Genomic DNA, 17,907 nt, shown 5'->3' with positions numbered 1-17,907 from the left:
TACATTTTCTCATTCTCTTAGTTACGCACACTATGCTTAGATTTTGTTATCTGGCCCAGTTAAAGTATATAAATAAAATATGAAAGTTCATATATCAGTAAGTAATATTCAGGAAAAGAAATATCTCTGGACTGCTGAAGTGTTTGATCATGACACAAAAAAAAAATTATAATACGCATGCTATTTTTGGATTATATGCCAGAATATAAGAAAGGAGCCGAGTGAAATAAAGTAGCATCTTAAAACAAACACAGAAGAACTTCTATTCTGTCAGGTTTTTGGACTTGACAGGGGGTTTGAGAGAAATAAAGCTGTCAAATACACATTGGACTGCCTCCACTTTTGCTGCCACAGGAAACAATACCAGTTCAAACAAGCCTTTGAGCAGTCTAGGGGGCCGCTTTCTCTCTGTCTCACCAGCTCGCTATACCACATTCAGAGAAAGAGACAGACAGACACACACACATACACACACACACACACACACATAGACCTTGTTATACACACACACAAACACACACACACACACACACATACCTTGTTTTTTAGTGCTAAGTGCATATTTTTTTGTTGCTACTCAGTGGTTTCCGTCAGAAGAATGGCAACAATAAGGTGGGATGAGAGGCCAGGAAAGGTTGAAAAGTCACACTTCCCTGCAGTTTAACTTTAGACTAATGGGCTGTCGCAGTTTGACCTCTGTGTCTGGCTGCTGGCTTTACAAATGAATTATGTCAGACTGCGGGTGGCTGCTGATAGGCCTAATGTTACCACAGGTGCACACATTAACTAAACAAAAAGTAAAATAACAAAGTTGCAAATATGAACCCTGCTACAAAGGGTCATATGAAGTTGCAGGTCATAAAACAGAATTTGTTAGCTACAAAGGTGTCAATCAGCAGTTTAACAACTAATAGAGCACTAAAAAGGCCAAATCACCTGTAGCAAAAGTGCAATGATCAATAAAAGCTCTAAAATCTTTAATATGTTCAACAGTCTGGAAATTCATGTTAGAATATACTGTGGAACAATGTGACAGTTAACTAGTCATGGTATCACTTTTTCATTTAAAGCCAACTCCCTTTCTCCCTCTAGATAACCCTCGCCCTCTAAGCCCTCTTCTGCCGTACAGCCGTTATAGATACTGTCAGCGGGGCGGATGGTTAAGCCTATATTAAAGGAGTTATTTCAGATACTTCCCTATATTTAATACTGTAGGTATTAAAACATTATAGGTTCAAATATTATAAATATTGTATTATAAACATTAATAGGTCCAAAGGAATTAGTTTAGATACTTCCCTATGGTTTTTAGATTATTTTTAGAGAGACACACACACCCCCGCATTCGCAGGTTCTCGCTACAGTGGAAACCCGATGACGAGACAAGAGGCTTTTGATTGACAACCTAGATGTCCCCCGTATGTGAAATACACAGCACACAGAAGATCTTTATAACCAAACAATTACAATTGATTACTCACACTCGGACAGCTGCCTCTGCCTTGGTCACAGAGGTTTACGCTCAGCTGGAGGATCAAAGGTCTGCTTGTCAGGTCGGTCCCCGGGGTTGCTGCAAACTGCACGGTTAAAGAGGAGGCCACCACTTCCCTTTTCGAAAAAGGAAAAAAGGAAAGAAAGTCTTCTAAAAGAGCAAAAAAAGACTCACAAGGTTTTTTGGGTCACCTTGCTCAAGACGAACACAGGTGATTTTATTATTTTTTTAAAAAGCAAAGAGTTAACAAGCAAATAAAATAAATGAAAAAATGAACAGAGTTCAATCACTCAAAAAATGCTCTAAGACACAGGAGGTCCCTACTTGTAGGGCAGGGGTCGGCAACCTTTTTGATATGAAGTGCCCTTTTCAAAATTTCTTGTTTATTAGTGTGCCATGTTAACATTAATTTTTTTTTTTATGACATCACATCAAAATGTAATATCCAGGGAATCTGTAATAATCAGGACCTTGCAATTATTATTATTATTGTATATTATTATTATGGAAACATGGTTTTAGTATGCAGTCCTGATTGGTGGAAAATGGGCTGACAAAAATATCACTGTCAAAGAGCCTGAAGCGAAAAGTTGTGGAAAAGCCCAGCTTTAATGACGAATGGACTGATAAGCAGGTCCTGTATGCCTCATTTTCAATGAAATGATGCTGTGGCAAAATAATAACACAACCAGCATCATTATCAAGAATGAAGAACATAACGATTGCGTCATTCACGTGCATATTAAGTAGCCACATGTATTTGTTTTGGTCTAATAATGCATCCATATTTACCGCTCCAGCGGAGAGGATGGTTTCTTCAGACAGCTTAAGTTTATAAGAATTTGTCCAAATTTCAAGATTCCCTGCAAACTAAGAAAAATAGACTACAAACCGACAGCTTTTCTTTTAGCTTGTTTTGTAAAAATTAGCTATTTGCAGACTAGAGTAGAGCTGTGTTTGAGTAAAACAGTGCGGTGGACAAGAGTGGACTGAGCAGACAGAGCAGATTGAAATATCGCTTTCTACATGTTGATGCCGGTCTACACAGGTGAGTGCACTGATAAGTTTTGGCTTTTAACTCACGAAGGTTTAATTGTAGCCTCCTTACAGTAACGAGACTAGCGTTAGTTCATCTGCCCCAGCGGCCGTTGGTAATCCTCTTTGTATTGTTCCCAGTCAGAGATATGAGTCAATTAAACTACCGTAAATAACAGGTCGCGCACAGGTGCCGATTTATGTTTTCCTCCGTGGGTGCTCACACGCGCACACAGTTAAAAAAAAAAAAAAGTAGTCAACATTGTTTGCATTTCAGAACCTTAGGAAATGGACAGCGGCCGACACGAACACACGCCGTAAAGTAAGCTAGCTTTCAACTCAGGACAGCGCCACTTCTCACAGATAGGATTGGAGATGAGAAGTTTAATCAGCTTCGTGGGAAATTATAAATCAATGCCACCGACATGACCAATCACACTATGACAGACGCTCAGTATTTTTCGTGGGTGCTCAAGCTCCGGAGCACCCACGGTATCAGCACCTATGAGGTCGGCAACTGTGAACGTTGTAATTTGGCATGCGGATGAGAGAGTGCTTCAGCATTTCAACCATGATTTCAACACATCAATAACTCTCTTGCACACATATTGCCAGCGTGCCATTGGTTAAGGTCCCGCGTGCCCATGGTGGCACGCGTGCCTAAGGTTGCCGACCCCTGTTGTAGGGTATTGGTCAAAAGAGCAGAAAACAAGCCCAAGGGAGAGAGAGCACTTTTTGCATTTTTATATTTACATTTCTTGGGGTTCAACCCCCCATCACAGCGAGGTGTGTTTTATCACATTTGTTTCACCTTACATGGTAATTCAGTCTTAAAGCAAGCATCAGGTTGGATATACGTAAAAACCATCTCATATGACTATATTTCCTTTATACATGTGCATGTTGCTATCTAACATAGAATCTAACGGCTCAGTTCGACTGCATTGATCAATAGGTCAGAGCAGTAACCTTTTACACTCCTGTATGCACCCAGAGCCTAACCCCCAAGTGCATGTATACAAGGACCCAACAGCACTTCCTCTTTCCAGCTGTGCAGGTTCAGGCAGACAGTTACACAAAGCAACTTAGGCATCTGAAGCCTCTTGCAGACACTTCCTCTTCACGACTGCAGGGTCAAATAGGCAGCTTCACACAGTAACTCACACTAAAATGTCTCTAAGCATGTTTATAGTAATCTCAATAACACAAAAACGTAGCATGATTATATTTCTAAAGGCACATTAGCACTCATAAACCAAAATCAAAGGCAGTATTATAGTTTCAAGAGCAGAAATATATTTTAGCTGTTTTTGGGTTAACTCATGTCAAAAGCAGAAGCACAGTCTCCACTGTTCTTGAGCTGATACATTTAGTTTTAGCTGTCTTTTGGATTAATACAAATACATTTCAAAAAGCAAAAATATTTCAAAAAGCAGGAGTATAGTTTTTAATTGTTTTTGGGATTTTCACATACTCTCGTTCAACAATACAATATTATAAAAGATGAAACAAATACTATTAATTTAATTATTTCCCTTTTGTGTTCTTTGTTCTACAGCTCCCGTGTTTTACTTTGGAGAGGTAGAGTATCATGTGGATGAGAGTGATGGATACGTGGAGGTCAAAGTGTGGAGGACAGGAACCGATCTGTCCAAATCTGGCACTGTCACTGTCCGCTCTCGCAAGTCTGAACCCGTCTCTGCAGAAGGTAAGCTCCCAGTAACAGAGTCAAGTGTTGCTTGTGATTTATTGGAAATTATTGAATTTACCAATAAGATCATCTGTCTGCATTCTGCACGTCTACTAAGTCTTATCATTGTCATTCCTCTAGCCGGTATTGACTATGTGGGCATCAGTCGTAACCTGGACTTTGCCCCGGGCATCAGCATGCAGACGTTCCGGGTCACCATTCTGGATGACCTGGGACAGCCAGAGCTGGAGGGGACTGAGAGCTTTGAGCTTGTCCTACGTATGCCAATGAACGGCATCCTGGGTGAACCTGGGAAGGCTTCAGTCTTCATCAATGACTCTGTGTCTGACTGTGAGTGACTTCATTTATCAATTGGGAGTTTTTCTTTGTATAATCTGAATATGTAATTGTATCTGTCTGTGTCGGATGTGCTATATGAATAAAGTTTATTGTTATTAGTGAAGATAACTGTCCAAAGCATTGAAAAATTTAATGAATGTCTTTGAAACATGTTTTTTATTTTTTTTTAAGATTATCTTTTGATAGGACAGCTTGAAGATAGGAAAGGGGAGAAAACATGCAACAAATGGCCACGGGTCGGATTTAAACCCAGACCACTGCCAGGGACTCATCTTACATGGGGTGTACACTCTACTGGGTGTGCTAGAGGTCGACCCAGAAACATGTTTTTTTCAGCTTGTCAGGACAACTTCTTTAGACTGCAATTTTGCAGCTTTACTAGACAGCAATATATTGTCACTTTTCTTTAACTATGTATTCATAGTTTCACAACTTTCATTACCTACATTCGGCATGCTGTGACACCTCTGCTGTTTGATTGGCTTTTTAAAATCACTCCAGTCAGTTAAATTCAGCCCAGACAACACGCTAGACATCATTACTCGCTTTTTCCTATGTGATTTCCAGTGCCAAAGGTCCAGTTCCGCGAGCCGGTGTACACCGGAGAGGAGAGTGACGGTCAGATCACAGCAACTGTGTACCGCAGTGGCGACATCAGACACAAATCCACTGTTCGCTGTTACACCCGTCAAGGATCTGCACAGGTCGCCTCCGACTTTGATGAGCGACCAAACACAGAAACATCTATGATCTCTTTCTTACCAGGTAATTTCATAAATCACACAAGTACATCACACATTTTCTCTCATTTTAAAAAAAATGTATCTTGTGTCTTGAGAGTTGACACCTTTTCAATCAAATAAAGTGCTTTAAACAAGAAGCAGTTTTTTTTGTCACACCTTTTCTGCAAAATCAACAGTGCCTTGCAGATATCACAAGGGCTTGAAAGTTTAACTATGCTCCACACATTACCTACTGCGCTGTCATTTTCAGTATTTCTTTACAAAATATGTGCAAACAGCTTCTGAAAACTCTAGAGGAACTGATGAAAGGGTTGTGTGGGTTAAAGTTATATAAAAAAAAAGATGTATGTTGTAAAAAGAAAAAAATGAATTATTGCAGAACTTATTCTATCCTTTCTTCCACCTGAAATTTTTTGACATGTACTGTCATCACCATCTTGATGTACACTCTAGGCGAGGCGGCGAAGCCATGCATTCTGTCACTGGTTGATGACACGCTCTACGAGGAAGGAGAAGAGCTGCGGTTGGTCTTAGGGAACCCGAAGAGCGACTCACAGTTTGGCGCATCAGTGGGAGCTCTGAATGAGACCCTGGTGAAAATCAAGGACACAGCTGACAGTAAGTGAGATGAAGAGGGGGAGACGGAGGGGTAGGAAAGAAATATATATCAGTATATAATGAATAAAATATATAGTAAAATAAAAAGCAGTTAATGTAGTTAAGTAGTTTAGGCTGATAAATATGAATGGTAAATGCAGTATACCTCAATACATATGTTTTTTTATTATAATTATCATCAGCAGTAATAGTAAAGGGAGTGATAATTAAAGGTTCTAGTCCATAATCCAACAATGTGTTAGCATTTTATTATATTCTTCTCCCTTTCTGTGCACCTCAGAACCCATCATTCGTTTTTTGGAGACCAAGTACAGTGTCAGTGAACCGAAGGAAGCCGGTGCTGTGGCAACTGTGAGGATCCCTGTGGTACGACTGGGTGACACATCGAAAGTGTCGGTGGTCCGCGTTCACACCAAAGACGGGTCAGCTATCTCAGGAGAGGACTACTACCCTGTGTCTCAAGGTAAAGCTTACACGCATCCTCTTATGTCTGTCATGGTTAAAGCAACATTGTGGCATTTTAATATTAAAAAACCCTCACTTCTCAAATCGGGCTGCAATTAAACAGCATTACCATGCAACAGTAATGTGACTTTAACAAGGAAGTGAAGAGTTTACTAACTAACAGGAAAAGAGTGGTAACCAGTGGACCGTTGTACCGTTGTAGTCATTTAACATGTTAAATGAATGTCCTAAAACAATCTTTGGTTAAAAACTACACATCATACATTACTACACATCATACATTACCTTTATTCTTACTGGCCTGCAGATATCCTCCTGATAGATTTTTATTATGCATTTGCAGCAGCTACAATAATAAGAGACGTTTTGAAACAAGACTCCCTATATGAGAGTTGAATTAATGAAAGTAGACATAGGCGGTCATTGATTTCTAATTTCATCCCAAGTGGGGAAAGGTAATTTCTCCAATAGTCCAGTGGAGGGTCATGTCATTTTGAATTAAATTTCAGTATACTTCATGCTTTGTCAGCAGGGTTAAATCTTCCTTTCCATGCACTCAGCTTTTAGCGCAGTTCTCTCTTAGCTTGATCAAGGCTTGAAATATTTATACAAATACATTCAGTTTATTCAAATTATACGTGCCTACTCACCGTTCAAATTTCCCAGCAGTTTGGAATCATACAGTTTTGAATTTCTCATTTTGCACAATATTTTCTCAGTGCAGCACATTTCTAATGCAAAGCTCTCATACCTGCCTTGCTAGAAGATGGACCACCTTTGGCACTATTCAAATAAAAACCTGCAATGCTTTTTAGTTAAGTGGTATTTTCCACTGAAGTAATAAAACGTGAATTGGGCTTTTCATTTTTGATGTGGAAAACTAAACTCAACAATAAACAACAATTACTCACGGTGCCAGAACCATCAATGCTTAACACTTGTTCTAATGATGATCTATATAAAACTACTTTTCTTGGTTTTCGTGTGTGCCTTTATGTGTGTTTGTGTGTGCCCAGACATTAAGTTCAAACAGGGGGATAAGGAACACGTGGTGGAGCTGGAGGTGCTATTTGATGGTGTCCGAGAGATGAGGGAAGCCTTTACTCTCCACCTGAAGCCTGATGAAAACATGGTGGCTAAAACTCAGGTTAGGAATGTGTTCCTGCCCATCCATCACACAACATATCACACAAAATCCAAACTAACAGTCATGTAATTTATGGTTGATGAAAAAGTTAAGAGATGAAAAACAATTTTATTTTTTATTTTTTCTGATTTGGATTTCCCATATTTATTCAGGTCTGTCCCACTGAGACCAGGGATCTCTTTTACAAGGGTGACCTGGCCCAGACAACAAGAACACTTTACTGTAGTTGTAGCCAAAAAGAGCAATGAAAACATTTCACAATAAATAATAGATTATCTGCAGAAGAAAACAGACAGAGTGGGAGAAATGAGAGAGAAGGGTATAAAGAGAAACCAAGAAGCAGCCATGACTCAGATTGTAAACAGCTCTGTGATAACTTTAATCATTTCATTGATAGTAATTCAATGTGTCTTGATTCACAAACAGCACTGCGTCAGTAGTTTGTATTAATCTTACCTCTTTTTTTCTGAAACAGGTAACTAAAGTGATAGTTTACATCGAGGAGACCAACAGCATGGCTGATGTTACCTTCCCCTCTTTGCCTCATGTGGTGTCACTGCTCCATTACGATGATGTCACCAGGACAACAGACAGCCTCCATCCACCAGCCGGCTACCCCGTCATCTGTGTCACGGTGAGTTCTACAAAAACAGTTCTCTAGCAATGCCCAGGAAACTGTGACTCAACAGGATCTAATCAGGACTCACATCCTCTGGGAGTAGAAGGCCCATTGTTATCCCTCAGGACCCATACTTTTCTTCAGCCAAAGTTAAGCTGTCCTTCCGTAGTTGGCCAGTCTGTCCTTAAAAGACACATTATACAGTTTAGTAGGCCACAGTCCTTATAGGAGAATCACTTCCACTATTGAATAGTGAGACACTGAAATGGATTTTGGTGATGTGTTAAGTCATTTGGTGTGTGTGTGTGTGTGTGTGTGTGTGTGTGTGTGTGTGTGTGTGTGTGTGTGTGTGTGTGTGTGTGTGTGTGTGTGTGTGTGTGTGTGTGTGTGTGTGTGTGTGTGTGTGTGTGTGTCTGCGTTGTGGTCAGGGAGACAAAATTGAAATGTTGAGTGCTGCATCAGGAGGCGTTTTGTCAACAGGTTTTACTGGGATATCCACGTAACACTTCAAAGCTTACCCCTTTATCCCATATGTATCGTTCTAATTGTATGAAAGCCATTTTAAAAGCTTAAATACGAAAATGTAACACACTGAAACACCTGGATGTTCTTGGCAACAGTTGCTTACCCTCTTTCTGCACCTCTTTATCCTTTTGTCCTGTGGCATCTGCTGAATTTTTCCCATATCTCTGCTATCCCTGCCCACTCCTGCTTTATTCCTTATCCATCCTCCAGGCTTGCAACACAAAATACCCAGACTATGACAAGACAGGCTCTATCTGTGTCAGCGAGCACATCAACAACACCTTGACCCACTACCGCTGGCTCATCAGCGCCCCAGCTGGCCCTGATGGCGTCACCAGTCCCATGAGGGAATTGGACTTTGACACCTTCTTTACGTCCTCCAAGATGATCACATTGGACTCAGTCTACTTCCAGGCAGGCTCCAGGGTCCAGTGTGCTGCTAGAGCTGTTCATTCTAATGGGGATGAGGGATTAGAGCTCAACAGCCCTATCATCACTATCAGCCAGGAGGAAGGTGAGGACAGAACAATGAACATCCGTCTCTATGTTTTATTTTGCCAGTTTTCTGGAGGAGGAATTGAACAGGGCCCGATGTTGCAATGAGAACCAAAAGCCAAATGGCTTTGTTCGCCAAGCATTATGAATGTTCAGGAATAGTGCCTTTGAATGAACAGTACCTACAGTACAGTACAGCTGCATAATTCAAAATATCCCTTGATCCTTGATTAAAATACATATTATTATATAGTATAGTGTATACTATATATATATATATATATATATATATATATATATATATATATATATATATATATATATATAATATAAATATGTATTTAAGCAAAATGTGTATAAAAAGAAAAAGTTCTCAATGCAGAAAATTGCCCCCTGTGAATGTTATAGTGAGTAGGCGATTTATTAATTTTTAACAGTTCACCTGCGACTAGCGAACCGCCCCATGACTCTTTTGGTTCTGTATTTATTTATTTATTTATACCCCCCCCCTCACATAGCTATATAGTTTAAAGAACATTATAGATCCACAACGAAACTGACAGGAAGGGACTCAGACAGCGCCATGGATTTATCAATACACAGCACAGTTAGGCTACTGGTATTTCAGAGCCATCGTTGGGGCCATATGTTCTAACTTGCACAAACTTCGGTCAGATAAAAGATCAGTGAGTCAGGCAGACTAGATTAACAGATTAACATATTCAACAAGTATGTTTTACTCTGTGTGTTTTTCATTGTGATATGGATCCCCCTGGGTCTGAAATAAATAATTATTATTTATTATAACCCCTCCTCCCTGCACTTTCTCTGCTAGGGGATGGAGAGGGGGGATGGCAGGTTAACAAGGGACATGCATTTTGGTCATCACCCCTCCTCCCCTTCAAATGACCTGCTGGTTATAGTATCAAATATCGTTTTATTGGATGGTCACTGATGCATCAATGTGTGATAAGAGTTTTACTGTTGTAGTTTTAACAATATGTCATATTTTATAAGATCATTGTATGTTTTGTATGTCAAAATATTCTGCAATGTAACTACTGTCTAAGTAAAACTGTCAGATATATTTAGTGGAGTACAATATTTCACTCTTAAATGTGCTGGATGTACTCAAGGGTCTAAGCTCACACTCTTTCTTTCTCAATTATAAAAATAAAACCACGCTTTTTTGCTGTTGCTATGTTATTACTTATGCTGCACACATTCCACCTACACATTATGAATGCAACAAGTTCAGGGATACTCAGGGTGGTCTCAAGGTATTCTTTGAAAAGTGGAAATTGCTACCTGACTCAGAAATAGTCCCAGCATGATATTACAGTATACACACCTACATTCTGTCAAGGTTATTTAAATGTAAACATAACTTTATCACATTAGTAATCAGCTATAGACACAATCATAGCCATTGTCTTTCCTCCAAAGTGTTGCAGTCTGTCGTGTGGTTCAGAATCTCTCCTCTCTGCTCCTCTGTCATATAAAGGTATGTGTCAACCACGTAAGATGGGGACCGTTGGCGCTGAGCCTTTCTCTGCCAAGCTGCGCTACACTGGAGCAGATGACCAGAAACACCCCAACCTTATCAAAGTGACTGTCACCATGCCTCACATAGATGGTAGGTAGGAGCTGGAGGCAGGACTTGTACCACAGATGAAGTGAAGTGTAATGTAGTGTGTCTAATATTCACGTCCGTGGATCCTCAGGAGCGTTACAGCCAGAATATACGGTAGATCTTGCTGGGTTGTATCGAACCCCTGCTGCAGAAACCCTCCACACCACCTGCTACTTAACATTCCCTTCTTGATTTTTAATCAGTTTCCTTCTGCCTCGTCTCCTCCAGGTTTCCTTCTTCCTTTTTTTCTGTTGCTCCGATGGTTTTCTTTTCAGCACTTTTTTGCTCTCAACTATTTCTTTCCACCAAGTTTTTGAAATAATGATTTATTTCAGTACAGGTTGAAAGATAGTTGAACACAGTAAGAATCACATCTTCTTTTTTTACCTTGCAGGTATGCTTCCAGTAATTTCCACTCGTGCCCTCACGAACTTTGAACTGACTCTCAGTCAAGATGGAACTCGGGTCGGAAACCACCGCTGCTCCAACTTGCTTGACTACAACGAGGTCACCACAGGTCACAGCTTCATCACCGCCTTGACGCGCAGCCCCGAAAGCGTGGGAGACACAGCGCCCTATCAGTTCAGCAACTCTCTGCGGGGAAACAGCACATTGCGCTTCTACAGGAACCTCAACCTGGAAGCCTGTCTCTGGGAGTTCACCAGCTACTTCCACATGTCTGAACTTCTCACAGACTGTGGAGGCACCATAGGGACTGATGGACAGGTGTGTGTGTGTTTTTGTGCGTTTCTGTGTACATTTGTCTACATTGTAGACAAATGTACACAGAAACGCACACATTCCAATCTAGGCTTTGTATGTACATCTGTTTGACTGTTAGCCTTGTGTGTGTGTGTGTGTGTGTGTGTGTGTGTGTGTGTGTGTGTGTGTGTGTGTTTGTGTGTGTATGTGTGTGTCCACCTGTGTGTGTTTCTGTCTGTATGTTCAGTCTATTTACAGCTTTCTGATTGAGAGGGTTGCACAGACAGAACGGCACCATATTTGTTTGCCTGCATTTTACGTCTCATTCACTGCAGGTTTGTTTGTGTGTGTTTTCCAGCTCTGTGCCCCAGTGTGCCTTTGTGTGCATGTTTGCATCCACACAAAAACATACACACTCAAACAAAGTATTGCCAACCTGTCATTCCCCTAATGCTCACCACTGCTACTGTATTAACGTGGAGCAATGGAGCATTAAAGCTTAGATTCACAGGAAGTCTTTGAAATCATGAAAGGGGAAAACACTTTGTTAGGAGTCTTTGAAATCTTGACTACACCAACATTCTGTCAAGGTTAAGGTAAATCTTAGTAACCTGTCAGGCAGCTTTGTACAGTTTTTCTTTTACTGGCTTGGTGGCATGACAGTTGAACTCACCAGAGAATATAGCAGTTTTGGTATTACGTGCCAGCTTTCAAGTACATGCTAACAAACTTCCAGTAGCTGTTCGCTGTTGTTGCGTCATTGCAGCAGATGCTGCAATTGTTGTTTGTGTTGTATACTGTACAGATCTGCAGTATACTCATGGTTCTCGTTGTTATTGTGGATTGAGAGAAACCCTTGCTCCCTCGCGCATGTCCTGCTGCTCTTTTATTCCTCCAGCCTTTGATCTGTGAGCTTCTTGCTTGCCGTTGCTGCTGACTGCTGATTGTGTGTGGCGTTTTGTGTGTGTGTGTGTGTGTGTGTGTGTGTGTGTGTGTGTGTGTGTGTGTGTGTGTGTGTGTGTGAGAGAGAGAGAAGGAGATGGTGAAGCCATAAGAAATTAGTTTACTCGTCCCCAGTCAGAGTAAGTACTGCTTGCACACATAGTTACACATGATGCCTGTCATCCTCCAAGACCTCAAGTCCATTTCGTTAAGAGAGATCACTGTCACACTGTCACTAGGGTTATGTTTTTTCTTTCTCAAAGTATTGCCCAAAGAAAAAAAAGGAAGCCTTGCAGCCTCTAGCAGCGTGCATGAATCAAAGCACACAGAAACAATGAAATAATCCAGCTACTTCTCAAGAACAAAAGACAAAATTAATGTTTAAAAAACTTCAGGTTTTTGACTGCAATAATCATCTTGATCAATGTTTTATTCTTGGTTTTTTGTGACAGCTTTGTATTTTGGTCTCCATAACTGCGGACTTCTTTTCTTTGTCTGTGGAAAACATGCACTAATTGAAAGGTGGAACTTACAGTACAAGAAAAGAAAAAGATCATGATATTTCAAGACAACTCACTCGGACTCAATGTGCTATCTTCATTCTGTTCTGTGCAGTATACATTGCACCACTTTCTGTTCCACAAGATGGGATGTTACAGTGTATGTACTCAAGTGATGAAAAATGGTTGATCAGAGACATACCAAAAAACATCTTCTACCAAATTGCTTTTCTTAGGTTCTCTTTTCACTTAATCTCCTGCCCAGCATTCATTTTGGTAATTGACAATACAAATTGACTTGTTTCCACTTCAAGTCAAACAAAGATGATGTGGCACATTTCAATCTGTTTCTAAAATACTCTGGCTTTGTCAAACTTTCAAAAACTTGTTCATGTTATGTGGGTGAGCAGAGACACCTAGTGGCTGCCCTCATTGAAATACATCTAAGAATACATGTTAACAGGGGTTTAAAGCATATAGAATAGTATCCACATGTTTTTTTTGTTTTTTGTTCAGCTTACAAAATCAAAGTAATTGTGATCAGGTTTTTAAATACTTAAAAAAACTTGAAAAAGAAAACCAAGATAGAAAATAACTAGTCAAGCCCACATTGCTGCCCACTGTGGTTTCTTGTGTACAACACAGGAAGACTTTTCCGCAACACTGAGTAGGAGTGAAACAGTTCAAGCGCCTTGTGGAGGAGGACAATGTGTTCATCTTTTACATCTTCTCAGCACTTATTATAGCTTATCGACCTACAATCACCCTGTAATCTAAAAGGATAATACAGTTCTTGTCACACATACTGAGGATTTCTTGCTTATACAGTAACTTCAACCATAATATCAAGTACATAAACAGAGTGCCTTGTCAATATTACATTTTGAATGAATTTTACATTATTTGTCTAAAATAGTGACTGTTTTTGAAAGCCCTAGTTCTTCCCTCGTCACTGACTGAAATACCCTTACAGGTGCTGAATCTGGTCCAGTCCTACGTGACCCTGCGTGTGCCTCTTTACGTGTCGTATGTGTTCCACTCTCCTGTTGGAACTGGCGGCTGGCAGCACTTTGACCTGCAGTCAGAGCTGCGTCTCACTTTCGTGTATGACACAGCCATTCTCTGGAAGGATGGCATCGGCAGCCCCCCGCAGGCCGAGTTACAAGGTAAGCTCCCAAGACCGTGAATATGTTATGTTTTGCGGTTCTGGACTCAATATCATCCACATAACTAAACACAGTTTTTTAGAATCCGGTGTGTTTGTATGTCATTTTTCCAGGTGCGTTGTATCCAACGAGCATGCGCATCAATGAACAGGGACGTTTGGTGGTAAATTTTCGCACCAAGGCTCGTTTCAGGGGTCTGTTTGTGGAGTCTCATTCTGGAGGAAGAATAAAATCAGATGGTGAGACTGACAGATTATTATAACCATGTCACTGTTACTATCCCTCAATAGTGTCACTGAATATACAGATACATTGCTTGAGTGATTAGTTGAAGGCATCACATTTGATTTTTGATTGTAAATTAGTCCTCTAATATGAACTTCTCCCCCCTTTTCATTACCAAGAAACCCCCATGTCCTCCATGGTGATGAGTGTGGACCATCCCGGCCTGACCTTTAACCTCACATTAGTGAGGAGTGAGCCCACTTACAACCAGCCAGTCCAGCAGTGGACCTTCACATCTGACTTTGCTGTAAGTATGAAATTTGTTTGTGCCCTGGGGCCCTGTGTGCTCAAGCAGCTGGACGGATACAGATACAAATACAGAATGAGGCTTGAGTATCTGTCCTCTTTGCTCCGTACAGGTGAGAGACTACTCTGGGACCTACACAGTGAAGCTGATCCCCTGCACAACAGCCCAGAATATGGAATACACGCTTCCACCTGTCTGCAGTCCCAGAGAACCCGTCACCTTCGATCTAGACATCAGATTCCAGCAAGTAAGGCAGTTTCTGTTTGATTTGTAAGATCCAAAAGTGACATATTTCTTTGTTTCGTGAAGATTTTCTTTCTTTCTCTGTCACTGGCTGTCTCTCTTCCTTTGTTATGCTGTACTTTGCTATGCATCCCTCTTTAGGTGAGTGACCCAGTTGCAGTGGAATTCAGTCTGAACACTCAGATGTTCTTGCTATCCAAGAGGAGCTTGTGGCTCTCTGATGGCTCCATGGGCTTTGGTCAGGAGACTGACATAGCCTTTTCTGAGGGTAAGTGCGCTCTCACTACGTAAAGACTTTTCAGTGCAGTGAAAATTTAAAAGTACTCGTGGTTGTAGATGTTTTTTATCCCATTCTCTACAGGTGAATTTATTTTATATCACTTCATGTCAGCACAATATGAAAATCTACTTGCCAAAAATAAGCCTTGCTTGACCTAGTGTGGCTAATCCATCACAGTGAACAAAAGTTTTTTTTTTATTTTTGTTAAATGTGATAATGTTGTGTGACATTTAAAGGAACTGACATCTTATATTTGAGTCTAAAAGCATTGAATTCACAAATAAATTCTAAAAGAAAACCAAAATGCAAACACTGACATCATGAATAGGATAAAGTGAATTTGGTGCTTTTCTTTTCTACCTGGAACATAGTATGGTTGAAAGCAATGGTACTGTATGCTGTGGACATGGTTGACAGTAATATACATGGATTTGTAGTTCAGTGGCTAAAACATACAAAACCGTCTAGGGCCCTTTACATTTATTTTAATTTACTTCCATTAAATAGTCTGTCCTTCTTGGATTTAAAAGTATAATTTGTAATAATAACTTGGTGTAGACTTTAGGATTCATGTCTTCTTCCTTTATTTCAGGTGATACCATCTACGGCCGTGTGATGGTGGACCCTGTGCAGAACCTCGGGGACTCTTTCTTCTGTAGCATAGAGAAGGTGTTCCTCTGCACTGGTGCTGATGGGTATGTTCCAAAGTACAACCCGACCAAGTTTGAATTTGGCTGCCTGGCTGACTCCCCGTCATTGCTCTATAGATTCAAGATTATTGTGAGTATATTCTGGTTTTTAATGTTGCAATTTCATTACAAACAGTAATAATGAATAATAATAGTAATAATATTTTACAATCAACACAAAAAATATTTTCCTTACTTCCTTTATTCTCTTTATACACTACTCACCAGGACAAGGCTCAGCCAGAGACTCAGGCACGTGTGTTTGGTGATGTCAGTTTTAATGCTGTGCTGGCAGTGGATGATCCATCAGCCATGTCCCTCGTCAGACAGCCCGGGTCTGATGGCTTTAGGTTGGACTCTACAGCCATGTTCCAGGTATTCTACATCTTACTGTTCCTCACTGCCAATGACAGATTTGTATTGTGAACCAGCAGCTACAGTAGTAAGTAACTTTGTCATTCAATGTATAAATCTTTAAAAAGTTTTGCTGTGCATGTGCTATTGTGGGATACAGTTGTGAAGTTTGCAGCTATATGAATAGAACTTGAAATATGTAGGCTGTGCCACTCTCCTGTTGTATGTACAGTGTTGTATATATGTTTTGTATCGACTGGTGGTGATAGGGTTTTATGTTGTATTGTTTCGGCCACAATGGATGTGAGACATTATGGTGATTAAATCCCGATGATTGTTAATAATGCATTGCAGTTATTGTATTTTAAATCATTAAATACATTCAATCAATTCAAGGCTGGTAAATCCATAGTCTAATGAGTCAATTTAACACCAGCAGGTCCCATCTTATCACAAATAAATGTACATAATGAATTTTGCAAGATGTGTTAATTTTGGCCATTTAACCAATTATGTCTGCTCATTTTATAAATTGAACATAATTCTAAAATATGCATCATTTTGTGTTTTCTTCAGGTTGCTGCAGGCCGTGAGTGGTATATTCACACCATTTACACAGTCCGCTCCAAAGAGAATGCCAACAGAGGCATTGGAAAGCGCAGCCTAGAGTACCACTCTTTGGTTTCCACAAGCAACGATCTTTCCTTGACCCCATCGAGCAGCAAAAGTAATCGCTCCAGGAGGTCGACTGGTGATGAAGTCCCAGAGATTGCGGAGGATATCAGAGCAGACAACAACCGTGGTACCAATATCATGCACATCGCTTTGGACCGCACCAAGCGGCGGGCAGGGGGGTCAAATGAGCTTTTTACTGATGGGCTGGAAACTAGTGGGCTGAACGCAAAGGAGGAAGAGGATGGTCTGGTGACTGTGGTGGGGGCACTGGTGGGGCTGCTGCTGACTGTCCTCATTATTGTCACCATCATACTAGTGCTGAGATCCAGACAGAAGGATGGGAAGAAGGGATGGATAGAGGGGGTGCAGGAGGTGGTGAAAGGGTCTGTCAGTACGGAGCCCATGTTGGTGGTGAGGATGCAAGACTGCCACAACAGCTCAGAGGTCTGAGCAATGGATGCTTGTATGTACAGATGGACAAAGGGATGTAGAGTATGTGAGGGCTTTTATAAAATTTTTGATTTCCTTTTTTTTAAACTGGTATTAAATTACTTTCATAACACCAAAAATCTGAGATTGATCATATGCATTAGTGTGCGTGTGTGTGTGTGTGTGTGTGTGTGTGTGTGTGTGTGTGTGTGTGTGTGTAGTGGTGGTGGTGGGGGGGGTTCTATAGTATTAAATCCATTACATACCTTGATAACTGCAACAGAAAACAGCAGAGAAGACAGTCCTATACACTGTCTTCACTTAACATTCCAAATTGTGCTGCTAGTAGCATGGTATTTTCTTTCTCCCTTAATGGCTTTATGGTGTTAAAGTGCCTGAAGCAGCTATATCCCTTCAGGGCAGTCCCAGTCACTAAGAGCACTTTTTCTCATAAAGCTAGTGTCACACAGGCCAAGTCAGAGATTTAGTGCTGCAGGTTTACCTCGGGTAAAGGGGACTGGATAATGTCAATGTTCATACTAAAAGGAATAGTTCCAGTGAAAAAGAACCCTT

The 17,907-nt window shown here is 40.6% G+C and overlaps 1 protein-coding gene across 1 annotated transcript in view; it reads left to right on the top strand.

Moving 5' to 3' along the window:
• The window catches only part of LOC114566569 (FRAS1 related extracellular matrix 2), a 60,821-nt gene extending 43,270 nt beyond the window's left edge, over window positions 1–17,551 (top strand). Inside the window, exons 7-24 of the mRNA XM_028595127.1 lie at window positions 4,086–4,235; window positions 4,359–4,568; window positions 5,145–5,342; window positions 5,774–5,938; window positions 6,219–6,401; window positions 7,420–7,550; window positions 8,026–8,184; window positions 8,905–9,208; window positions 10,694–10,825; window positions 11,217–11,548; window positions 13,940–14,132; window positions 14,246–14,371; window positions 14,537–14,664; window positions 14,777–14,911; window positions 15,049–15,175; window positions 15,780–15,967; window positions 16,105–16,251; window positions 16,807–17,551. Coding sequence (XP_028450928.1) covers window positions 4,086–4,235; window positions 4,359–4,568; window positions 5,145–5,342; window positions 5,774–5,938; window positions 6,219–6,401; window positions 7,420–7,550; window positions 8,026–8,184; window positions 8,905–9,208; window positions 10,694–10,825; window positions 11,217–11,548; window positions 13,940–14,132; window positions 14,246–14,371; window positions 14,537–14,664; window positions 14,777–14,911; window positions 15,049–15,175; window positions 15,780–15,967; window positions 16,105–16,251; window positions 16,807–17,355 — 3,557 coding nt within the window. The 3' untranslated portion in view covers window positions 17,356–17,551. The remainder of the gene's footprint in view (window positions 1–4,085; window positions 4,236–4,358; window positions 4,569–5,144; window positions 5,343–5,773; window positions 5,939–6,218; window positions 6,402–7,419; window positions 7,551–8,025; window positions 8,185–8,904; window positions 9,209–10,693; window positions 10,826–11,216; window positions 11,549–13,939; window positions 14,133–14,245; window positions 14,372–14,536; window positions 14,665–14,776; window positions 14,912–15,048; window positions 15,176–15,779; window positions 15,968–16,104; window positions 16,252–16,806) is intronic.
• Window positions 17,552–17,907: the final 356 nt, after the last annotated feature.

Source organism: Perca flavescens, chromosome 13 (assembly GCF_004354835.1).
Source record: "Perca flavescens isolate YP-PL-M2 chromosome 13, PFLA_1.0, whole genome shotgun sequence".
NCBI lineage: Eukaryota > Metazoa > Chordata > Actinopteri > Perciformes > Percidae > Perca > Perca flavescens.
The sequence above is the reverse complement of the archived record's forward strand: the minus strand, read 5'-3'. Positions and strand labels throughout refer to the sequence as shown.